General features: G+C 39.0%; 3 protein-coding genes and 1 long non-coding RNA gene across 5 annotated transcripts in view; 1 reads left to right on the plus strand and 3 right to left on the minus strand.

The window, feature by feature from the left end:
• LOC107562437 (uncharacterized) overlaps positions 1 to 459 on the plus strand; it is a 2,030-nt gene extending 1,571 nt beyond the window's left edge. The window contains exon 3 of the long non-coding RNA XR_001605984.1: positions 392 to 459. This is a non-coding gene — a long non-coding RNA (uncharacterized lncRNA). The remainder of the gene's footprint in view (positions 1 to 391) is intronic.
• Positions 1 to 5,731, minus strand: part of LOC107562436 (uncharacterized) — a 9,940-nt gene extending 4,209 nt beyond the window's left edge. The window contains exon 1 of the mRNA XM_016247072.1: positions 5,669 to 5,731. The gene's annotated coding sequence lies outside the window, so the exon portion shown is untranslated. The remainder of the gene's footprint in view (positions 1 to 5,668) is intronic.
• A 2,466-nt stretch (positions 5,732 to 8,197) lies between these two features.
• On the minus strand, positions 8,198 to 10,530 carry LOC107562447 (uncharacterized). Of its 2 annotated transcripts, XM_016247081.1 has the most exons (5): positions 10,290 to 10,530; positions 9,902 to 10,177; positions 9,501 to 9,749; positions 9,314 to 9,385; positions 8,198 to 9,216 (listed from the first exon to the last, which is right to left on the minus strand). In XM_016247081.1, exons 1-5 carry the CDS (start codon positions 10,318 to 10,320, stop codon positions 9,002 to 9,004), a joined length of 843 nt encoding a protein of 280 aa, XP_016102567.1. In that variant the 5' UTR covers positions 10,321 to 10,530; the 3' UTR covers positions 8,198 to 9,001. The 2 variants fall into 2 exon arrangements, with proteins under 2 accessions (XP_016102567.1, XP_016102566.1); XM_016247080.1 differs by having other exon boundaries at positions 9,902 to 10,530.
• Positions 10,531 to 14,893: 4,363 nt separating this feature from the next.
• LOC107562433 (uncharacterized) overlaps positions 14,894 to 25,780 on the minus strand; it is a 19,428-nt gene continuing 8,541 nt past the window's right edge. The window contains exons 5-10 of the mRNA XM_016247068.1: positions 24,355 to 24,508; positions 16,182 to 16,216; positions 15,794 to 16,069; positions 15,393 to 15,641; positions 15,206 to 15,277; positions 14,894 to 15,108 (exon numbers count right to left, since the gene is read on the minus strand). Of these exons, the coding sequence (XP_016102554.1) occupies positions 14,894 to 15,108; positions 15,206 to 15,277; positions 15,393 to 15,641; positions 15,794 to 16,069; positions 16,182 to 16,216; positions 24,355 to 24,508 (1,001 nt within the window). The remainder of the gene's footprint in view (positions 15,109 to 15,205; positions 15,278 to 15,392; positions 15,642 to 15,793; positions 16,070 to 16,181; positions 16,217 to 24,354; positions 24,509 to 25,780) is intronic.

Here is a 25,780-nt window from a genome sequence, read left to right on the forward strand (position 1 = left end):
GAGTGGGGTCTTGGGGGGGGGGGGGGGGGGGGTTAAAGTTTTTTCACCTCCTACACTATCAGCACACCGAACATAAAGTGTGAATCCAAACTCAAAATGCTCAAAAATGGAACAAAATAAGTTGTAAAATAATGGTCATTTCTTACTGGGCACCAATATAGCTAAAGCCTTCTCGCTAAATGTGGCTAGATCACATCATATTGATGAGTCTAAGAAACTAGAATTGTTTTGTAGCTAAAATCGTTAAATTGGCAACTCTGCAAGGCACCTCATAAACCAGTTGTGCTCAATCCTGTTCTTGGAGATCTACCTTCCTGCAAAGTTCAGCTCCATCCCTTATCAATTAAGATCTTCAGGATCACTTGATAAATAGACAGGTGTGTTGTTGGAGCTCTGGGGTGTATTCCAAAAAGCATGGTTAACTTACCATCTGCTAAACCCCGAACTTTCGGTTGATTAAACCAAAACCTTGCTTATACTCAAGGTACAGTATCTCACAGAAGTGAGTACACCCCTCACATTTTTGTAAATTTTTTATCATATCTTTTCATGTGACAACACTGAAGAAATGACACTTTGCTACAATGTAAAGTAGTGAGTGTACATCATGTGGGATCATGCTCTGCTTCAGTATGTCACAGTACATGTTGGCATTCATGGTTCCCTCAATGAACTGTAGCTCCCCAGTGCCGGCAGCACTCATGCAGCCCCAGACCATGACACTCCCTCCACCATGCTTGACTGTAGGCAAGACACACTTGCCTTTGTACTCCTCACACGCCACACACGCTTGACACCATCTGAACCAAATACGTTTATCTTGGTCTCATCAGACCATTCTGGGACGACAGCCATGCAGACCAATTTGATGCAGTGTGCGGCGTATGGTCTGAGCACTGACAGGCTGACCCCCCACCCCTTCAACCTCTGCAGCAATGCTGGCAGCACTCATACGTCTATTTCCCAAACACAACCTCTGGATATGACGCTAAGCACGTGCACTCAACTTCTTTGGTCGACCATGGCGAGGCCAGTTCTGAGTGGAACCTGTCCTGTTAAACCGCTGTATGGTCTTGGCCACCGTGCTGCAGCTAAGTTTCAGGTTCTTGGCAATCTTCTTATAGCCTACGCCATCTTTATAGAGCAACAATTCTTTTTTTCAGATCCTCAGAGAGTTCTTTGCCATGAGGTGCCATGTTGAACTTCCAGTGACCAGTACGAGAGAGTCCCCTTGTCCAAATACCCACACTTGCGGTCTTGGCCACTTGAGAGCGCGTGCACGCAACAGGAAGTAAGTGCGCAAGACTGTCCCAGGTCTTAAAAACGCCAGAGTAGTCAAGTGGTCAAGTGCAAAGACCACAAGTGTGGGTATTTGGACAAGGCTAGTGAGAGCGATAACACCAAATTTAACACACCTGCTCCCCATTCACACCTGAGACCTTGTAACACTAATGAGTCACATGACACCGGGGAGAGAAAAAAACTTTTGTGGCCAGCGGTTTAGACATTAATGGCTGTGTGTTGAGTTATTTTGAGGGGACAGCAAATTTACACTGTTATACAAGCTGTACACTCACTACTTTACATTGTAGCAAAGTGTCATCTCTTCAGTGTTGTCACATGAAAAGATATAATAAAATATTTACAAAAATGTGAGGGGTGTACTCACTTCTGTGAGATACTGTATGTGGTTCTAAAAACGTGTCCAGGAGTAAGTTCACTCAACCCAGAGTATATTCCTGGTTAAAGGGGTCATATGACGTTGCTAAAAAGAACATTATTTTGTGTATGTGGTGTAATGCAATGTGTTTATGTGGTTTAAGGTTAAAAAAACACATTTTCCATATAATGTACATTGTTTCTCCTCTTTGCCCTGCCTTTCTGAAATGTGTCGATTAAAAGTTATGCCTTCTTTCTTTGCGTGAACATTTGGGCGGCGTTATGCAAATCTTCCCACATAGTGAGGTAGATATGTGGGGGCGTGTTAGAACGAGCCGTTTTAGGTAGGTGTGGCTGACTCTTAACTTTTATAAAGAATATCTCTTTGGATTTGAGACTTTAGTCTTTGCAACTTTACAGATCTTCTTTATGCACCAAGAGCTTGTAACACTCCAAAGAGAAAGGAACAATTGAAATCGCATCATATGACCCCTTTAAGACTCAAGACATTCTCAACAGATTGATGAATCGACGAGTCACTATGGAAAAAGATGCCAAGAAAAAGCGGCCATGCTGTTTCTATCTTCTTCTTTTGTTCAGTGGTCATTTACATGCTTTGTGCATATCGCCACCTAATTGATGGTTGTGCAATCATTTTTCTTTTTTCCCCGTTTAATCTTCAATCCTTGAGAATAAGGATTATATCGTTTGTTTGATGCTAATTATATATTAAGTCATATCAGATTAAAACGTTTTTTTATTATAGAAATACATTATAGAAAATGCCGATCCATGTGTGAGATAATATAAAAAATTTAATAAATATATATAATAAATTAAACATTTCCCTGTCATAATAGTGTTTTATAATTTATACAGATAACTGTTGTATAGGCTATGTCGATAAAATAAATATAACAATATCATATTAGAATAATATTACCTTATTACTTATATTAGCGCTTTATAATTAACATATCATACAACTATATATATATATATATATATATATATAGTAGACTATATTACATAACTTTATTGTAATAATATATAATATAGTGCTCAATCTGTCACGCCCACTGAAGGCTCGTCAGTAGATCACACGTGCGCTGAAGTGAACTAACCCTGGAACAGAAGCTGCTCCGGAGCAGGTTATCTTCACAGAGGAAGTTGCTGTGGCTACTTACATGCCCTGAAGTTACCTCCGATTTTGGAACCAAAAGCTGAGGTTATCCGCTCGCTTATCCTCAAACATACCTGGGTATGTCACATAACTGGAATACCCCCCTGGAGATAGATCTCAGGGAACAGGATGAGGCGCCCCTGACGTGCCTTATTGCAAGAAATGGCCATTATTTTTCTACTTACTAGATTACACTTCTCTAAATGCCTCTAAAGTGAAACAATGTCACATTTCTATAAAATATTACAGTATGAGGTGTGCATATGGGATGTCCCCCATTAGAACAGGCCATTAATTTCTTCTATTCATTAGAAGTCTGTATAGGCCTATGAAGTGGAATTATGTCATGCATCATATAGTATTAGTGTTTAAAGGGTTAGTTCACCCAAAAATGAAAATTCTGTCATCATTTACTCACCCTCATGTTGTTCCAAACCTGTATGAGTTGCTTTCTTAGGTTGAACACAAAATAAGTTATTTTGAAGATTGCTGGTAATCAAACAGTTGGTGGTTCCCATTGACTTCCATAGTAGGAAAAAAAAATACCATGGAAATCAATGGGAACCCCCAACTGTTTGTTTACCAGCAATCTTCAAAATATCTTCTTCATTTTTGGGTGAACTATCCCTTTAATGTTCAGTTATGTTTCTGTGGTATACCATTGTGCTGAGGAGTAGAGCACGTGGTTGGCTGCATGGGTTATGTTTGTGTATTTTGCTCCACTCAGTGAGCAATTGCTGTATTGCAGTGACAAGTAACTTCTAATTTATTTGCTATTCAAGCTTGAGAATGTTTTAAATGTACAATAACAATCAAGAGTCCAAATTACTAACTTTTTCTGAGCAATTTGTGTAATATATTGACAAATGTTTGGAATAGTTTACTGAATTTCCTTTAGTGTGTAATAGCTGTTAAATATAAGCCTTTTACTCAACACACAGCATGACGTCTGCCGATTAAGCAGATTCTATAGGTGTTTTTACAGAAATAAGGTTAAGATGGACTAAAATCATTATTTAAAAAAAAAAAAAAAAAAAAAGGTTTCATATTAAGTATGCATATAGTATTGAATGTCCCCTTTAAGAATTGACCATTCTTTTTCTCTCTTTTTAATTACTGTTGCAGTAATTAAGTAACCTTACACATTAACTAAGTGTGTAGAGGTGTTGGAGGTCCTAGATAGGAGTTAATTATCTTCTACACATTGTAATTTCTTAAATATAATTATAACATTTTGCTTTGCAAAATTATTCACCGTTCAGGAGGGAGCGTTCGAAACGCCACAAACTTGTGGGCAAAATGGTGTAAATGCAACCAAAACCATGCATTTAAAAAAAAATTGTATCTTTAATTTAATCATGTTTTATTAAATGCAATTAACATATCTAATACCATTAAATATCTGCATAATAGTTTTATCAAATTGAGGGGATTGTTTTATAGAGAGCTTGATTAATCAGGCCAATAAGCAGTGTTGGGCAGGAACTAGTTACAGTAAAAAAATATTACTTTTTAACTAGTAGTGTAACTAATTACTAATAAGATTTCAGTAATAATATTACAGTTACATTATTGGAGTATCTTGGAAAGAGTTAATTGTAAGGGATTTCAGGATAATATCCTCAAAGGTATCCGAATCCGTGAATCAGGACTGAGTTAACCAGTAAATGATTCAGAAATAATATTTAACACTTTATCAACTATTCGCCCACTGATAAATTGAGCTTAGAATATTTTACCAATTCTGGAGCAAGATATTACTCTGGTGGCCATCGATGATATCATGCAGTTATAATCCCTGATTATGAGCAAGGCAGCAAGCTAACTGAATCGACAGTTTAAGACAATAACTTGTAAACACAATCAAGTCACTTGTCTGTAAAAATCAAACAATACTTTATTGAACTACTTTACACACAACTATCCTAAACGAACACACATACATTCGTACAGCAGTGAGGAAAGGGGTGATGTTACAGAAATTGAATGGAGTCCCGAGTAACCAGCATTAGACACCATTTCTTAAACCGCAACCTGAGAGAATAATACTAGCAATTCAACCTTGGTTTCAGTTGCTTAATAAGATTTGCTCCAGTTCAGCAAGAGTACTTGCGTTCGACTGATTCAGTGAGTGCGTTCCCTTTGTGACGTCGGTTGCTGGAGGAAATAACGGCGTTGCTGATTGGTTAGCGGTCAGTCGATGGTGAGTTCTCCGGGAAACCAAAAGGGGTTCTCCCAATCGGATCCTGTTGTGGGTGGGGTTTACGCCACACTCTCCTTTCAACGGCTACATTTAAAATGACCAATTTAAGTTATAACGGGTGACCAGTGTTTTAGTGTTTGAATCCATAATTTCTCAAAACTTCATAAACCTGTTCATTCTTAATAAACATGTCAAGCTTCATGAACTTCTGATGCTCAGGGCGCTTACAGCAATTTTTTATACATCAGCCATTTATTTTAATCTAACTCAGAGATGAAGGCTGTAATACTAATGTTGTCCACAAGAATAACAAATCATTTTAGGATCAGTTTAAAGACTGTGTATATGGTTAAAAAGATAGCCTTGCAGTATATAAAAAATGCACATACATTTATTATAGTTTCATAAAGCCCAATATAATCAGCTTATAATCAACAAAACTGATCTCCAAAATACTTTTCATTATTCACGTTTTATATATAATGCTTCTATAATGAGACACTTAAAGACTCTTATTTGATAAGAGACAAGGTCATTGTATAACTATCATCTACACAAGCCATTGTGCTTGCAACAAATTAAACTGCATTGTTTCATTTATTTTGACTGCAATAAAAACTCACTTCTGCTGCAATCCGTTCATGGACCTCTGGACTGAATGACCGCTGCTTCTTCGGTTGAGAACCACCTTCACTGCATTGGTCCACCAGGGAATGGAGATAATTTCTGTAAAGGAATAAGAAAACGTATCAATGATAATAATAAAAATAATAATAATAAATGCAAAACAAGGAATACAGCTGCTAGCTGGTCGTCTTTATGTCCTGCTGGAACTGCTGGATGCTCCCCCTGATGTGGACTGAATCTATGGCATAATGTTGTGGAAAAGTTGCAGAAAAAACGTAATATCCTGATCCTCCAGCAGCATGGCAAAGGCTCCTGCCTCTCTGACGGTAACCGGGTCAAAGTCACCCGAGTCTCGTATAGATTGAAAACGGCAGATGAGGTACTCTCTGTGCTCAAACACTGAATTGATGGCACGGCTGTGGAAGCTCCATCTGACTCTGCTCGATGTTGGTAGTCTATGGGCAACTACTTTATCAAGGACATCTGTGCGCTTGGGTGATCTTGAGAAAAAGCTGGCAAAACCTCCAAGGTCAGAACAAAATAATTCTCACTTTGGGTATGTGAGAAGTGGCCTGTTGCATTATCAGATTGAGTTTATGTGCATAGCAGTGGATGTAATGGGCATTTGGGTACACATCTTGCATCTTCCTTTGAACACCTGCAGTGGCACCCCTCATCACGCTGGCTCCATCATACGCTTGGGAGATGAGTTTATTCTTCTGATCCTCTGGAAGGATGACAGCAAGACGCTCTTTTAGTGCTGTAGCGATGGAATCAGCTGTAGTTTAATGCAGAGGAATAAACTCAAAAAAACTCTCCTGTACGTTGCTTTTGGCGTCAATGTACAAGCACAAGTTGACACTGTGTGGCAATATCGGTGGTCTCGTCGGCCTGGACTGAGAGAAAGTCGCTGCTCTGTGCTTCTTGGATTATGTGCTCCCTCACAACAGACAACATACAGTCCAACAGCTCGTTCTGCACAGTTTTCGAAGTTCCCTTAAACACCGTGGCATTCTCGAGGTGCTCTTTCAAAACTCCACCAAGAGAAGCAACAAAATCGACCAGGCCACGGATTATCCCGGGATTGTCTGACATCTCGCTCTTGTCATGGCCAAGCAAAGCCAGCTCAAACGCGCCACAAAATTTCAGTCTCTTAGTCTAGACAGGATGCGTCTATTTTTGTGACCTCTTCATTGTGCCTTCTAATTCCAATCCTGTTGCCTTCAATGTGAGAAGTGGCCTGTTGCATTATCAGATTGAGTTTATGTGCATAGCAGTGGATGTAATGGGCATTTGGGTACACATCTTGCATCTTCCTTTGAACACCTGCAGTGGCACCCCTCATCACACTGGCTCCATCCTACGCTTGAGAGATGAGTTTAGTCTTCTGATCCTCTGGAAGGATGACAGCAAGACGCTCTTTTAGTGTTGTAGCGATGGAATCAGCTGTAGTTGAACGCAGAGGAATAAACTCAAAAAACCTCTCCTGTATGTTGTTTTTGGCATCAATGTACCACAGCACAAGTACAAGTTGACACTGTGTGGCAATATCGGTGGTCTCGTCGGCCTGGACTGAGAGAAAGTCGCTGCTCTGTGCTTCTTGGATTATGTGCTCCCTCACAACAGACAACATACAGTCCAACAGCTCGTTCTGCACAGTTTTCGAAGTTCCCTTAAACACCGTGGCATTCTCGAGGTGCTCTTTCAAAACTCCACCAAGAGAAGCAACAAAATCGACCAGGCCACGGATTATCCCGGGATTGTCTGACATCTCGCTCTTGTCATGGCCAAGCAAAGCCAGCTCAAACGCGCCACAAAATTTCACAGTCTCTTAGTCTAGACAGGATGCGTCTATTTTTGTGACCTCTTCATTGTGCCTCCTAATGCCAATCCTGTAGCCTTCATCTAGCTGTTCAGCAATGCTAAGCTTCCCAAAAAAAACCTGGAGTCTCATAGCGTTGTCAAGATGGCTTCGGCTACTTTCATGCCGCTTGCACTTTTCAGAGAGATGCTTTAAAGGGGTCATATGATGCTATTTTAAAGATCATTATTTGGTGTATTTGGTGTAACAGAATATGCTGACAGAATATCACCTCTATGCCCCGCCTCTCTCAAACACATCGTTTTCAACAAAGCCCCCTCCTTTGACAAGAGCAGTCTGCTCTGTCTGGCCAGCTGACCCAGTGCATTGTGATTGGCCGAACATCACAAGCACGGGTTGGAAATGTAACACCCCTTACCATAATATAAAACATATAAAAACAATATTGATTCGTTCTAACAACAAAAGTGGGAGGGTTCGGGGCACAGCAGACAAGTTGAAACAAGCCAATTAGATCTTAGCCTCAAATCACATGCTTTTCAAAAGTTTGTGTACCTACATAGACACTCATTAGTCCGGCGCCCCGCACACACATATGAAGGGGGGGGCGGCACCCCAGCGCCCCCTATTGACCAGCCGCCACTGGGTCTAAATATCATTTAGTAATTGCAATGTCTTCTGGTCCATATCCTTTTCTTAGGAAGGTGTGCTAGACACTAGGTGCATTTACATGGAGCATTGTAATCGGTTTAAAAAACCAATCCGAATGAAAATGCTCCATATAAACACCTCAATCCGAATAAAAATGACCAAACCGAAATAAATTGTAATCAGTTTGAGAGGGGCGGGGTAAACCTTTCTATAAACGCAATGAATTCAAATATTAGTCCGTTTATTCCAAGCAAGTGCAAGCAGTTATTAAAAATATTAATACAAATACGGGGGTTTTTTCCTCTGGTGATTTGTATTTGATGTCATTGTAGGCTACTTAGCATGTCCCAAAATTGAAAGCACCGGCACATGTAAACACCATTTCGGATTAGAAAACGTCTCATGTAAACAGTCCACCGAATCTTTCAATCGGAATGATTTTAATCGAAATGTACATGTAAACGTGGCTACTGATTAAAGTAGCATAAAAATACTATACATATTTACATTTTTTGAGACAATAAAGTAATATAGCCATCACCACCGCATAGCCGCTCAACATGCATCTACTGTACATGCATGTTGATTTTATCAGATGATGCCACGATTATAAATCAGAGTGACTCCTGGTTAACATGTATTAATGGGTTGTGTTTCGTCACTATTTAGAGTGGAATTTTTCTACAATATTCACTCGTGACAGTAAAATAGGCCATTCTAAGTCAACCTACTGCAGTATTTCCTCTCCCACCACTAATATATGCCTTTCGCTGGCTCAGGGGGGAATCACCTTGATCCTAGCTAGTGTTCATTTGGTGAACTCTGGTTCATGGCAAATCCAAAATAATCAACTGATTCAGTCAGAAATGATATGTTGACAGGATCCTCTGCAGAGCTGATGGCACTGAAAGCAAACGACCAAGTAACCATTGCTGTTGTTTGGTGATCTGGGCCCCTGTACAGTTTCTTGCATTGGGACCCCTTGTTCCTTGTTCCTGTTCAGACATCGATGCTTCATGAAGACAGCAAACACAATCAGAGCCACCAGAACCACGACCCCAATACAAGCATCTGGAAGGGGAAAGTGGGACGAAAGCACAATTTATTTATTTTTAACTCACTGCTTAAAGATTTTGTAAAGCTCTCAATGCCTCCCTGTTTTACTTACGAGCTCGTTCTGTGCCTTTAGTTTTGTCATCACGTGTGCGGTCCTGTATGTCCTTTGATGCTGTGCCTGATTCTGTACAGGATATTAAAACAATTTAGTATTCATTTGCTATTCAAATCATGATAACTGAACCTCACCTGTCCACTTTATAATTAATATTTTTAAACATCCATCAATTTTCTCTCACCTGTTGTGACCGTCACAGTGACCAGGATTCCTCCTGTTTTGTTCAGGACTCTGTATGCTCCAGCGTCACTCGATGTGAAGTTTTTAATGATCAGGCGGCCATTCTTGTCGGTCAGTCGATCAGTCAGGAAACCCTGCCCTTTCCTCCAAACATCTATTAGGTCTGTGTTTGTAAAATGCTCGACGCTCTCAGCATCACGCGGCAGATCGTCAAACTTTACCTCTTCGCCTATCCGTGCTGTTAAATTGACTGAAGAGAAATAAAACGATAAAACATAATTGTGACATGACGCTTTCATAATACTGATGATGATTTCATAATACGTAATATGAAATAAACACTGGTACCAGATGAAAGCAACAAAAAGCCCAAATTAATATTTAAACCAGTTTTGACCTTACCATTAACACGGACGTCGTGACTGTAGCTTTTAGGTAGACCGTTGGCATTAACATGCAACGTGTATTTCCCTGCATCAGTGGTGTTTAAGGGTTGTAGAACGAAGTTACAGTTGCCACTCTTGTGCACGCGGCCCCTGAAGTGTTCATCCTGACGGTTACCATAAGCAGTTGTGGACCCAAATGTTAGAACAGTGGATAAATCCCCTCTGTAGCTTGAATTACACGGCAGGGTAATATAGCCGCCCTTTTGTCCCGTCACAGTTAGAGAAGAAGCACCTACAAATAAAAACAGTGTTGAATCACTATACAGTATTGATACAAATGTGGTATTTATTAATCGTATTAATCGTATTTTTACAAAAACATTTTCTTTGTTACACATACTCACCAGGCAGGACAAACAGCAGAAAAAAATGCATGCACCTAATAAAAAAAGAAAGAAAGAAAACAAGGTGGTTATATGATCTTCAGATCTCACCTGAAGTAAGCAGAAACACGGACACTGTTTTACTGTTATCCAGCACTTCTTTACACCACATGAGAAGAAACTGCACACAAACTTCATTGGACTTTGTGTCTACCATCAGTCTATTTAAAGAGTGAAAGTGAACAAGATTTGGCTTGTTACAGCACGCCTCACAATGCCTGTGAACCACTACTGAACAAACTCCTGTTCCAAGCAAGCCAGACGAGTCATGAAGACCGGTCAGAGTGGCTTTATCATCACTTTAGCTCTATACAGCTGAATCAAAACAGTGCTCCTCCAGGACCATGCTGCTACGCAACACTGGACTACAAAAACTATACCGTACAGAATTAAATGATATTATACAGACTAAACAAAAGAGTTGAATAAGAGCTAGAAACTAAAAAAAGGATTGAACATTTATACGCAGACTACACTGAAGGGCATAAACAGTGCATGATACAGTAATATCTTACATAAAAACATGGTCACAGAAATGGAGACAAGGCACATTAGTATTTTTTTCGTGAATGTGCAAATGTGCTAATTTTTTAAGTTTATGTTCAGGGGTTGATTAATTTAATGTGGATGCACATTAAGGTAAAATGCCACCATTTGGTCGTAGTCTGGAGCCCTGTAATTGGTGCGTGTAGTGATTTTCTTGGAGTCTGTGACGTCATTGATGCACTTATATATATAGTAAGAAGTAGGGATGCGCCGATCCGATATTCATATCGGGTATCGGCTCCGATAGTGCCATTTTTCTCGGATCGGGTATCGGTCAAAGAGAGCCGATCCAAATCCGAATTTTTATTTTATCTGAAATTTAAAACTCAATAACTGTAGCACAGATATAATACACCAAGCATCAATTTCTCTTCCCTTTGTGCTTTGCAGTTTTTAACACAAAGCGCTTACAATGTGCGCACATTGTAAGCGCTTCGTGCTCATAGACTGTCAACCCTCTACATTGCGAGTAAATCATTCGCATATGCGACTAAATGATGTCTAATATTAGCCAATGGCTAATACATTCTCAGATTTTACTCGCCAGTGTGTGAGTTGGATGCTGAGTATATGATTAGCACAGATATATTTTCACTCACAGAACACTCTGACTGAGCGCTTCAGAGTTTCTCTCTCCGTCAAGCGATATGTTTCAGTTCATTTGAATGGATGCGCAGCGCACCTGTGTTTGTGTATTTGGCGTAATGTGTTTCTAGTGTGAAGGCGCACGACTCGTTGTCGCTTTCTCTCACCTGCTTGATGTTGGTAGTCTATGGGCAACTACTTTATCAAGGACATCTGTGCGCTTGGGTGATCTTGAGAAAAAGCTGGCAAATCCTCCAAGGTCAGAAAAAAAAAATCTCACTTTGGGTATGTGAGAAGTGGCCTGTTGCATTATCAGATTGAGTTTATGTGCATAGCAGTGGATGTAATGGGCATTTGGGTACACATCTTGCATCTTCCTTTGAACACCTGCAGTGGCACCCCTCATCACACTGGCTCCATCCTACGCTTGAGAGATGAGTTTAGTCTTCTGATCCTCTGGAAGGATGACAGCAAGACGCTCTTTTAGTGTTGTAGCGATGGAATCAGCTGTAGTTGAACGCAGAGGAATAAACTCAAAAAACCTCTCCTGTATGTTGTTTTTGGCATCAATGTACCACAGCACAAGTACAAGTTGACACTGTGTGGCAATATCGGTGGTCTCGTCGGCCTGGACTGAGAGAAAGTCGCTGCTCTGTGCTTCTTGGATTATGTGCTCCCTCACAACAGACAACATACAGTCCAACAGCTCGTTCTGCACAGTTTTCGAAGTTCCCTTAAACACCGTGGCATTCTCGAGGTGCTCTTTCAAAACTCCACCAAGAGAAGCAACAAAATCGACCAGGCCACGGATTATCCCGGGATTGTCTGACATCTCGCTCTTGTCATGGCCAAGCAAAGCCAGCTCAAACGCGCCACAAAATTTCACAGTCTCTTAGTCTAGACAGGATGCGTCTATTTTTGTGACCTCTTCATTGTGCCTTCTAATGCCAATCCTGTAGCCTTCATCTAGCTGTTCAGCAATGCTAAGCTTCCCCCAAAAAAAAAACTGGAGTCTCATAGCGTTGTCAAGATGGCTTCGGCTACTTTCATGCCGCTTGCACTTTTCAGAGAGATGCTTTAAAGGGGTCATATGATGCTATTTTAAAGATCATTATTTGGTGTATTTGGTGTAACAGAATATGTCGACATGCTTTAAAGTTCAAAAAACACATTCTTTTTCAAACACTGTACATTATTGTAGGTCCTCTATGCCTCGCCTCTCTCAAACACGTCGTTTTCAACAAAGCCCCCTCCTTTGACAAGAGCAGTCTGCTCTGTCTGGCCAGCTGACCCAGTGCATTGTGATTGGCCGAACATCACAAGCACGGGTTGGAAATGTAACACCCCTTACCATAATATAAAACATATAAAAACAATATTGATTCGTTCTAACAACAAAAGTGGGAGGGTTCGGGGCACAGCAGACAAGTTGAAACAAGCCAATTAGATCTTAGCCTCAAATCACATGCTTTTCAAAAGTTTGTGTACCTACATAGACACTCATTAGTCCGGCGCCCCGCACACACATATGAAAGAAATATAGTTTTGATTTTTGGATTTTCAATAAATTAAAATATGATTCACAGTAGAATACTATGACTAAATTATTTTATTTAGTTAATATTTGCGATATATATTTAACTTATTGTTAACATGTTAAAGGAGGCTAACTTGAAGGGGGGGCGGCACCCCAGCGCCCCCTATTGACCAGCCGCTGCTCCCTCACAACAGACAACATACAGTCCAACAGCTCGTTCTGCACAGTTTTCGAAGTTCCCTTAAACACCGTGGCATTCTCGAGGTGCTCTTTCAAAACTCCACCAAGAGAAGCAACAAAATCGACCAGGCCACGGATTATCCCGGGATTGTCTGACATCTCGCTCTTGTCATGGCCAAGCAAAGCCAGCTCAAACGCGCCACAAAATTTCACAGTCTCTTAGTCTAGACAGGATGCGTCTATTTTTGTGACCTCTTCATTGTGCCTCCTAATGCCAATCCTGTAGCCTTCATCTAGCTGTTCAGCAATGCTAAGCTTCCCAAAAAAAACCTGGAGTCTCATAGCGTTGTCAAGATGGCTTCGGCTACTTTCATGCCGCTTGCACTTTTCAGAGAGATGCTTTAAAGGGGTCATATGATGCTATTTTAAAGATCATTATTTGGTGTATTTGGTGTAACAGAATATGCTGACAGAATATCCCCTCTATGCCCCGCCTCTCTCAAACACATCGTTTTCAACAAAGCCCCCTCCTTTGACAAGAGCAGTCTGCTCTGTCTGGCCAGCTGACCCAGTGCATTGTGATTGGCCGAACATCACAAGCACGGGTTGGAAATGTAACACCCCTTACCATAATATAAAACATATAAAAACGATATTGATTCGTTCTAACAACAAAAGTGGGAGGGTTCGGGGCACAGCAGACAAGTTGAAACAAGCCAATTAGATCTTAGCCTCAAATCACATGCTTTTCAAAAGTTTGTGTACCTACATAGACACTCATTAGTCCGGCGCCCCGCACACACATATGAAGGGGGGGGCGGCACCCCAGCGCCCCCTATTGACCAGCCGCCACTGGGTCTAAATATCATTTAGTAATTGCAATGTCTTCTGGTCCATATCCTTTTCTTAGGAAGGTGTGCTAGACACTAGGTGCATTTACATGGAGCATTGTAATCGGTTTAAAAAACCAATCCGAATGAAAATGCTCCATATAAACACCTCAATCCGAATAAAAATGACCAAACCGAAATAAATTGTAATCAGTTTGAGAGGGGCGGGGTAAACCTTTCTATAAACGCAATGAATTCAAATATTAGTCCGTTTATTCCAAGCAAGTGCAAGCAGTTATTAAAAATATTAATACAAATACGGGGGTTTTTTCCTCTGGTGATTTGTATTTGATGTCATTGTAGGCTACTTAGCATGTCCCAAAATTGAAAGCACCGGCACATGTAAACACCATTTCGGATTAGAAAACGTCTCATGTAAACAGTCCACCGAATCTTTCAATCGGAATGATTTTAATCGAAATGTACATGTAAACGTGGCTACTGATTAAAGTAGCATAAAAATACTATACATATTTACATTTTTTGAGACAATAAAGTAATATAGCCATCACCACCGCATAGCCGCTCAACATGCATCTACTGTACATGCATGTTGATTTTATCAGATGATGCCACGATTATAAATCAGAGTGACTCCTGGTTAACATGTATTAATGGGTTGTGTTTCGTCACTATTTAGAGTGGAATTTTTCTACAATATTCACTCGTGACAGTAAAATAGGCCATTCTAAGTCAACCTACTGCAGTATTTCCTCTCCCACCACTAATATATGCCTTTCGCTGGCTCAGGGGGGAATCTCCTTGATCCTAGCTAGTGTTCATTTGGTGAACTCTGGGTCATGGCAAATCCAAAATAATCAACTTATTCAGTCGGAAATGATATGTTGACAGGATCCTCTGCAGAGCTGATGGCACTGAAAGCAAACGACCAAGTAACCATTGCTGTTGTTTGGTGATCTGGGCCCCTGTACAGTTTCTTGCATTGGGACCCCTTGTTCCTTGTTCCTGTTCAGACATCGATGCTTCATGAAGACAGCAAACACAATCAGAGCCACCAGAACCACCACCCCAATACAAGCATCTGGAAGGGGAAAGTGGGACGAAAGCACAATTTATTTATTTTTAACTCACTGCTTAAAGATTTTGTAAAGCTCTCAATGCCTCCCTGTTTTACTTACGAGCTCGTTCTGTGCCTTTAGTTTTGTCATCACGTGTGCGGTCCTGTATGTCCTTTGATGCTGTGCCTGATTCTGTACAGGATATTAAAACAATTTAGTATTCATTTGCTATTCAAATCATGATAACTGAACCTCACCTGTCCACTTTATAATTAATATTTTTAAACATCCATCAATTTTCTCTCACCTGTTGTGACCGTCACAGTGACCAGGATTCCTCCAGTTTTGTTCAGGACTCTGTATGCTCCAGCGTCACTCAATGTGAAGTTTTTAATGATCAGGCGGCCATTCTTGTCGGTCAGTCGATCAGTCAGGAAACCCTGCCCTTTCCTCCAAACATCTATTAGGTCTGTGTTTGTAAAATGCTCGACGCTCTCAGCATCACGCGGCAGATCGTCAAACTTTACCTCTTCGCCTATCCGTGCTGTTAAATTGACTGAAGAGAAATAAAACGATAAAACATAATTGTGACATGACGCTTTCATAATACTGATGATGATTTCATAATACGTAATATGAAATAAACACTGGTACCAGATGAAAGCAACAAAAAGCCCAAATTAATATTTAAACCAGTTTTGACCTTACCATTAACACGGACGTCGTGACTGTAGCTTTTAGGTAGACCGTTGGCATTAACATGCAACGTGTATTTCCCTGCATCAGTGGTGTTTAAGGGTTGTAGAACGAAGTTACAGTTGCCACTCTTGTGCACGCGGCCCCTGAAGTGTTCATCCTGACGGTTACCATAAGCAGTTGTGGACCCAAATGTTAGAACAGTGGATAAATCCCCTCTGTAGCTTGAATTACACGGCAGGGTAATATAGCCGCCCTTTTGTCCCGTCACAGTTAGAGAAGAAGCACCTACAAATAAAAACAGTGTTGAATCACTATACAGTATTGATACAAATGTGGTATTTATTAATCGTATTAATCGTATTTTTACAAAAACATTTTCTTTGTTACACATACTCACCAGGCAGGACAAACAGCAGAAAAAAATGCATGCACCTAATAAAAAAAGAAAGAAAGAAAACAAGGTGGTTATATGATCTTCAGATCTCACCTGAAGTAAGCAGAAACACGGACACTGTTTTACTGTTATCCAGCACTTCTTTACACCACATGAGAAGAAACTGCACACAAACTTCATTGGACTTTGTGTCTACCATCAGTCTATTTAAAGAGTGAAAGTGAACAAGATTTGGCTTGTTACAGCACGCCTCACAATGCCTGTGAACCACTACTGAACAAACTCCTGTTCCAAGCAAGCCAGACGAGTCATGAAGACCGGTCAGAGTGGCTTTATCATCACTTTAGCTCTATACAGCTGAATCAAAACAGTGCTCCTCCAGGACCATGCTGCTACGCAACACTGGACTACAAAAACTATACCGTACAGAATTAAATGATATTATACAGACTAAACAAAAGAGTTGAATAAGAGCTAGAAACTAAAAAAAGGATTGAACATTTATACGCAGACTACACTGAAGGGCATAAACAGTGCATGATACAGTAATATCTTACATAAAAACATGGTCACAGAAATGGAGACAAGGCACATTAGTATTTTTTTCGTGAATGTGCAAATGTGCTAATTTTTTAAGTTTATGTTCAGGGGTTGATTAATTTAATGTGGATGCACATTAAGGTAAAATGCCACCATTTGGTCGTAGTCTGGAGCCCTGTAATTGGTGCGTGTAGTGATTTTCTTGGAGTCTGTGACGTCATTGATGCACTTATATATATAGTAAGAAGTAGGGATGCGCCGATCCGATATTCATATCGGGTATCGGCTCCGATAGTGCCATTTTTCTCGGATCGGGTATCGGTCAAAGAGAGCCGATCCAAATCCGAATTTTTATTATTTTTTTTTCTCGATTGTGCGAATTATTGTGTTACTTCTGAAGCCATACGATAGCTTAATGTGAGCTACATATGAATATTTAAGTCCTTGCATTAAAGTTCACACAAACTCTTTTCTCCGATGTGGCTGTCAGTCATTCGTTCAGCCTTTAAACACTGCTCGCGTTCGGTTACAGCAGTCGGCTCGGTAAAGCTCTCTCCAAGATCATTCTGTGTTCCCATTATACTTGATTTGTAAATACATGTCTATGATTTTGCAAAAAGGACTTTATCTTCTTGCCGGAGTTTAATGTTTTGTTACTTGCTACCGGGTGTCTGTGAGAACAAAACACGGGCATAGAAAAGACTATAAATAGTTTTTAACGTGTACAGTAACTGAAATGTAAAACTGTTAAAAGAAAGGCTCAATAACTGTTGCACAGATATAATACACTACGCATCAATTTCTCTTCCCTTTGTGCTTTGCAGTTTTTAACACGAAGCACTTACAATGTGCGCACATTGTAAGCGCTTCGTGCTCATTGACTGTCAACCCTCTACATTGCGAGTAAATCACTCTCATATGCGATTAAATCTTCACTCTGGGCGACTAAATGATGTCTAATATTAGCCAATGGCTAATCAGTTCTCAGATTTCACTCGTCAGTGTGTGAGTTGGATGCTGAGTATATGATTAGCACAGATATATTTTCACTCACAGAACACTCTGACTGAGCACTTCAGAGTTTCACTCTCCGTCAAGCGAGCCGTGATGTTTTTCAGTGCATCTGAAAGGATGCGCAGCGCACCTGTGTTTGTGTATTTGGCGTAACGTAAACTCTAGTGTGAAGCGCACGACTCGCCAACACTTTCTCTCACTGTGAGCAAAGAGCGAGAGCGAGCGAGAGTCTTACATAACATGCAGAATTGATGCGCTACATGTAAACGATATACTGTGCTGTATTTTCCTGTAAAAAATAACAGTTTCTTTGGAATTCTTCAGCTTTTAAGAACTGCCGGGTTTTCCTGTAGTAGGCGGAACTAATGCACAAACGACAATCTCATTGGCTGGTGCTCACCTATTATCGGTCCTGTTTTGATTTCAGCGAATCAGTTCGAGCGAACGCACACAACCTGATTAATATTCATGAATCCAGTAGCTCATTAATCCTTTGTGCGTTTTTATATTGTTCTTATTAGTAGAATTCGTTTAATAATAATAATAATAATATTATCTTATCAGTGTTATTGTTCATTTTTTTTACAGGATCACTGAATGACCAAAAAAAAGCACCAGCACCAGTCCTAAATTCATGGTTACCAAGTTTTAATTCTAATTACTAAACTTCTATTATTAAATAATACTTGATTATCATATTATAATGCTTGACTGAAAAAAAGCACCAGCACCAGTCCTAAGTTCATGGTTACCAAGTTTTAATTCTAATTACTAAACTTCTATTATTAAATAATACTTGATTATCATATTATAATGCTTGACTGACTGATATTAAGAGTGTGCTTTCAGATATTTAAAAAGCTGTACCATTTTACAAACATTATATATGTTTGTAAAATGGCACAATCTAGTAGATTGTGAAAGACTTTATCAGTTCCACAAACAGAGATATATAAATTCTACATTTATTTAAATGAGGGAAAACAACTTCACTGGATTAAGAGTGTGCTTTCAGATATTTAAAAAGCTGTACCATTTTACAAACATTATATATGTTTGTAAAATGGCACAATCTAGTAGATTGTGAAAGACTTTATCAGTTCCACAAACAGAGATATATAAATTCTACATTTATTTAAATGAGGGAAAAAAACTTCACTGGTATCGGATCGGAATCGGTATCGGCCAATACTGAACCCTAGGTATCGGAATCGGTATCGGAAGCGAAAAAGGCGGATCGGAGCATCCCTAGTAAAAAGTACTGATTGGAGATTCACATGCTTGACCAGCTAGAGTTTGTTTTTAGCCGATCTCTTTCCATTTCTGTATTGTAGTAGAGTCTGCTGATGATACACATGAACATCAGTTGCTCCGCTGGTTTAAAAATACAGAAATTAGGGATGCACCGAATGCAACCGAAATTATTTGGCTGAAAATAGCAACAAAAAAAAAAAAACACTTTTGGTGTTCGGCCGAATAAGTGAAAAGGCTGAATAGATTTTACCGAACAATGACGTTTTTGGTTACACGATCAAATAGCAACCAGCGTAGCACGCTTCAAATGCAGAAAACATGGAAATATTTTAAAGTGTCCGAGAAAGACGCAAAATGTCCGTTTGCAGACACTGTTCTGCTGAATTGTGCAAAAATGTACAGCATGATTAGTTTAATTTATCATTTAAAATCAAGACACCCTGAAAAGCATGCAGAGTAGGGCTGGGTAAAAAAAAATATCGATTTCTAGATTTTAATCGAGTCTAGCCTGTCAGAAAATGACTCGATCAGTGTTTCAAATGTGGAAAGACTACAATAGCTTGTAAACAATGTCACGTAACGTCACATTTACCACAGAAAAACATTCGGTGAGCATAAACTCAGTCGGCTAGAAAAATTAACTCTAGAGAGGAGCATTTTGCTAAATATATGCACCAAATAACATTAATTATAATTTTTTTTTTACTGTTCTTCAATATTTAATGTTTGAAGTTTTAGTGACAACCACCATTTAAATGTTTATATTTCAAAACACGAATTGGAGAAGAAATATAATTATGTGATTTAAAGTTAAAGTTAGTATTATAACTTTAATATTACAAAAAAAACGAGTATATTTTAAGTGTTAGTTTACAAATCAGCAAATTTCAACCTTCCATATTATTGACTCTCAGGTATATTTTACAGCATTAGTTGAGAGATTAGGTATATCCTGTACCTGATATATATCCAAAATAATCGATATTAAATCAAATCGAAAGCTTGTGAAGGATAATCGAATCGAATTGTGAAATTTGTCAAAACCATAGACTGTATAAAAACATATACGCAGTGTCCGTGACGTCACCCATAGGTTTCCGAAGAGCGTTTTTGAAGCTCAAAGTGGGCGGAGCCGGCCATCGCCATCTTGGCAGCTCGTCACTCCCGGATAATCGAAAATGGGGAAAGAGGTGGGAGCAGGTTGCTGAAACCACGCCTACCTAGCTTGACGGCAGTGTCAGCAGCGGCAATCCACCTGTCACTCAAGTGGCCACGCCCTTAATTATGCAGAACTTTAAGGCTTAATATAATTTAAACGGATGAGTTATAAAAAAATTCACCCCCCTCACAGTCGTCATGAAGGGCAAAATTAGCTATATAGACCAAAATAATTTTTTGAACCAGGCTGTAAACATGTTTTTTTCTGCTGTAAAGTTGGGCATTTTAACATGGGGAGTCTATGGGACTGACTCTCTTTTGCAGCCAGCCTCTAGCGGCCAGTCAATGAACTACAGTTTAAGTCACTTCCGTGTTGGCTTCACGAGAGAGAGCGGGAGGTTGCCGCTTGGTCAAAACCCAGCCCTAATGCAGAGTACAAAATGTCCCAGCACATCCACTCCATCTGTGATCCAGAAGTCACAAACCACATTCAAATTGTGGAAAATTTAAAACGTAGAAATAAATTCAAGCAGTGTCATCTTAAATTGCAGTGCAGTAAAACACTCTCAGCACCCCTAGCTCCCGCGGCCATGAGGATAAGTGGACTTATGTCTAGGACAATTAGTTTGTGGGTTCATCCACTTTTTTTTAATGCACATTTTTGTAGTAGGCGTACAGAGTACATTACATTCTTTAAGCAGTCAGTTATGGGTTCAATATAGGCTATTAAAGAAGGGGGCTCAAAGATGGCCACATAAAAAATATTTTTATTTAGCAAATTTTAATTTATTAAATTTATGTTATATTGTGCTTCGTTGGTGTAATGTCTGCTAGAATGTTTAAAAATGGTCAATGTTAAATAAATATTTTTAAATTGTAGTTTTGTCTTTTTTTCTTCTTCTTTGAAAAGCAAGAGGAAAAAAAATAAATGGGGAAAGAAAAAAAAAAGTAAAAAAAATTGTGTTCAATATATGATATAGTTTTTCACCATTTCGGACAAGAATTTTCATTTCGGTGCATCCCTAACAGAAACAGCACCTTTTGGATACAGAGCAGCCGCTGCATTTTGAAACGGTCACGTCAAATCACCATCACACATTACAGTGGAAGTGAAGCAGTCAGTCAAGTTTACATTATTTAGTAAACTGATTTCCACTTTAATAAAAAAAATGCGGAACGGCTCTGTGGTCGGTATACATTGCTAAGGTTTTTAACACTTTAGAAATACCATACATCAGCATAAAATATATAGCCTTAAAATCTACCATTTACAGTATTTAAAAAAAGAAGTTATTCTCAAGGTCAAATAATCAAAAAACTGAAAGAATGAGGCAGCTTGATCTTAGGAATAGACACATTATTGTGACACACCATAAATTAAATCTGTGAGATTCTGACACAGCAAGGTGTTGTTAATTTCAACAGGCTTTACATTTACTTGTTCTTACAAAATGATGCTTCTCATCTCCCACTCTGAAACTTTCAGTGGCCCTGGAGGTCCATGCATCTGAAGTAAGAGCTCAAATCAGACAAACCGAGAAACCACAAGGAGCTTTTATAGTGTACGGAAAATGTGTTGTTCATAAAGCAAGAAATTGACTGAAAAATGCAAGAAAAAGTCTTGTAAACCCGCGTCTGCGGTCGGGAGGAGCCGAGTCGGATAATGCGTGTGTGTGCAATTGGTTAAAATAAAATATAATAATATATTAAGATATTAATAAAGAAATATATAAATAGATACAGGGCTGCCAACTCTCATGCATTCAGCATGAGACAGTCAGAATTCACTCAATGCTAAACTCTACTCATAGACACGATGTAAATGAGATATTATAAGTGCCGTTTAGAGATCTTCATTGATTATAACGGAGCATTGTGCGATTGTGATAAATTGAAGTGAGTGTGCTTTTTAGTGATTATATGGAAGGACTAATATGCTATAATCAATTCAGTTTGAATTAGTTTTGTTTTATGTGCTGCTAACAGGAGCAACAGCACAGTTCCAGGAGTGACACACACTACCGCTCAAAAGTTTGGGATCAGTAAGACTTGTAATGTTTTTTAAGAAGTCCCTTCTGCTCATCAAGGCTGCATTTACTTGATCAAAAAAAAAAAAAAAAAAATTGGGAATCTTGCAAAACGTTAAAATATCATTTATTTCTGTGATGCAAAGCTGAATTTCCATCATCATTACTCCAGTATAAAGTGTCTCATGATCTTCAGAAATCATTGTAATATGCTGATTTATTATTAAAATTATCAACAGTTGTGCTGCCAAATATTTTGGAAACTGCGATACTTTTTTCAGGATTCTTTGAAGAATAAAAAGTTAAAAAGAACAGCATTTATTCAAAATATAAATCTTTTCTAACAATATGTCTGCGGCATTTACTTGATAAAAAAAAAAAAAAAAAAAATTGGGAATCTTGCAAAACGTTAAAATATCATTTATTTCTGTGATGCAAAGCTGAATTTCCATCATCATTACTCCAGTATAAAGTGTCTTATGATCTTCAGAAATCATTGTAATATGCTGATTTATTATTAAAATTATCAACAGTTGTGCTGCCAAATATTTTGGAAACTGCGATACTTTTTTTCAGGATTCTTTGATGAATAAAAAGTTAAAAAGAACAGCATTTATTCAAAATATAAATCTTTTCTAACAATATAAATCTTTGCTATCACTTCTTAACAATTGAACACATCCTCGCTGAATAAAAGTTTTAATTTCTTTCAAAAAAAGAAAGAATAAAAATGTACTGACCCCAAACTTTTGAACGGTAGTGTGTATTGCTAGAAAAGATTTCTATTTTAAATAAACGCTCTTCTTTTTAACTTTTTATTCATCAAAGAATCCTGAAAGAAGTATCGCAGGTTCCAAAAAGATATGAAGCAGCAACAGTTTCCAGTTCTGATAATAAAGCAGCATATTATACTGATTTCTGAAGATCATGTGACACTGAAGACTGGAGTAATGATGCTGAAAATACAGCTGCGCATCACAGGAATAAATTGAATTTTAATGTATATTAAAATAGAAAAATGTTATTTTACATTGTAATATTTCACTTAAATTTTTTCCTGTATTTTTGACTAAATAAATGCAGCCTTGAGCATAAGTAACTCCTGTAAAAACATTAAACATCGTTCTGATCCCAAACTTCTGAACGGTAGGTAGTGTATATCCTGCATCCCTCATATAAGTGCGGGATTCACCTTCGAAATAGCTCGTTTACAGTCAAGGTTAGTTGCTTAGCCTATAACCACCGCTTCGATGGCAGGGAAGTATGTCAGTTTAGTTGAAAAATCGCTTCTCTTCATAACATTAGGATCCCGTCCAACATATGTTGTGATTTTCTGTTTATACCTTTCTCTTGTAATAGTGTCTAAACCCTACAGTACGGACTTTCCTCCATCTCATCCATTCTGCTTTTCACCTCCTGCCCTCCATCTGGATTGCACGCGTCATCAGAATCACGTGATTGCAAACAAGCTATTACTTGTCGCGTCTCGTCATACAGTTCGGGAATTATCACATCGCTGAAGTGTTTGCGGGAGGAAATATAATACCGCGGCTCGAGTGCTTTGATCTTATTCTTAAATCCCGCATCCTCCACGGCATAAGGCTGCCTATCTTTCGCTATAAAAACAAAAAGTGCTCTTGTTATAGCTTTAGCCCGTGCCAAAAGGTTAAAAATAATGTTATGCTGTGCATGGCCGGACCCGAACAACACACACGTGTCTTGAACCGTGACAACGGTTCAGATTTTTTTCATGAACCGTTCTCCACCCCTAATAGGAATGACGATGGAAGCTTGCATTGCCATGCTCTCCTCGATTTTTATTTATTTATGTTTTGGTAAATTAGAAACCAATTATGGTCACTCCAACTGAGCTCAAGAGCTCCATAATCAATAGAGCGCAGATACAGATCTGTTGTGTTTCTCACTTGATGAGAGTTTCCAACTCACAGTAAAAAAAAAAAAAAAAAACACAACAACAAAAAAATGGGGGGCAAAGCATGAAAATATGACTTTTAGACTTTCGGTTGGTCAGGATTGACACCAATTATCCTGGCTCTTTGACAACACAATCACTGTCGCCAAAAGCTCTTGAACACCATTTAACAACTTTAGCTTTCACTGTAATTGTTTGCATTATTTAAACACAGAATATGATCACACAGTGAGAGTTGAATGGTTCTCACCAATGGAGGTTAACTATCCTCGGACTCTCCTTAGATTTGCTCTGGCTGTGGGAGTGTTTGCTTTTTTTGGCTTTTCTTCTTCCCTCACTGCCTCTTCGCTGTGGTCCCGCCATCTCCGTCCTTCTCCTCCAGATCTCCAGATCTCCTCCACAACCTGTGAAACACGAATAAACAATAGTATGTAGAAAAATGTCAAAACAACAAGTGCCATGTCATAAGCATTAAAATGTCCCTTCATCTTTGTCTTTATTATGTGTCTAGTGTATTGTGCAATTCTAATTATACGGTTTAATTTTAATTTTCGTAAACATTTTTACCAATACATTTCCATTAGACAATATTTAAAGAAGATGTGCTGTTCAGATCTAGAAGTGCTCTTCATTAACTGTAAGCATTTCTACTCGCCGCGGGAGTTTTGCTCATTCATTCTCGTCAGCGTTTACATTCCTCCGCAAGCACACGTGAGCTCCGCTTTATAACAACTCGCTGATCTGATCACAGACACAGAACAACAACACCCGGACTCTGTTTTAATCATTCTCGGGGACTTTAATAAAGCAAATCTCTCCCGTGAACTGCCAAAATACAGACAGCACATCACATGTCCCACCAGAGACAGTAATATATTGGGTCACTGTTACACCACAATAAAGAATGCATATCACTCTGTTCCACGAGGAGCTTCGGGGCTCTCTGACCACTGTTTGGTTCATCTTATACCGTCAAAACTAAAACATAAAAACAACTGCGGAGCACGCCATGGAGGCAGCCATCAACATTGGCACCATCGCGAAGTCTACCCTCTTATCGCGAAATAAGAGGGTAGAGCTCAAGCTGTCAGAGAAGACACGCGTTTACAAACGCAATCTCGACTGACAGCAAAAAAAAATGCATTTTCATTCATTGTGACATTTTAAATTTCTATAAACAAACAAACAAATAAATAAAAAATACTTTAAGATGCTTTCAAAATGTGTTAGTAACGCTGGTTAGCTTTTGCTGCTCACAGACAGTGACAGAGGTACGCTAAAGATGTGTACGGTTTACTCCAAGTTTGCACGTGCTGAAATATAGTTTATACTAGGGATGCACGATAGGATTTTTTGGGGCCGATACTGATTTTAACAAATACTTATTGCCCGATTTTGATACCGGTATTTGTCACTTCCTTTCTTATTTGAAATGTTGGCATCAAAATAGATTTTGATCATGTTTTAAATCAGCAAAGTTCAAAAACACGTGCATTAAATTATACTAGCAGTTTTATTGCTGCATCATCAAATAATTTCTAATGAACATGGATTGGATCCATTTAACATTCAGCAGGCCTACATAAATACAACAGAACAAAGATGCATATTAAATAAACAGTGCTTTTTAGGTAGGTTTAACCGTTCTCAGGTACAGAAATAAAGTAAACAAATGT

Source organism: Sinocyclocheilus grahami, unplaced genomic scaffold, assembly GCF_001515645.1.
Source record: "Sinocyclocheilus grahami isolate Dianchi unplaced genomic scaffold, SAMN03320097.WGS_v1.1 scaffold823.1, whole genome shotgun sequence".
In the NCBI taxonomy this organism is placed as follows: Eukaryota; Metazoa; Chordata; class Actinopteri; order Cypriniformes; family Cyprinidae; genus Sinocyclocheilus; species Sinocyclocheilus grahami.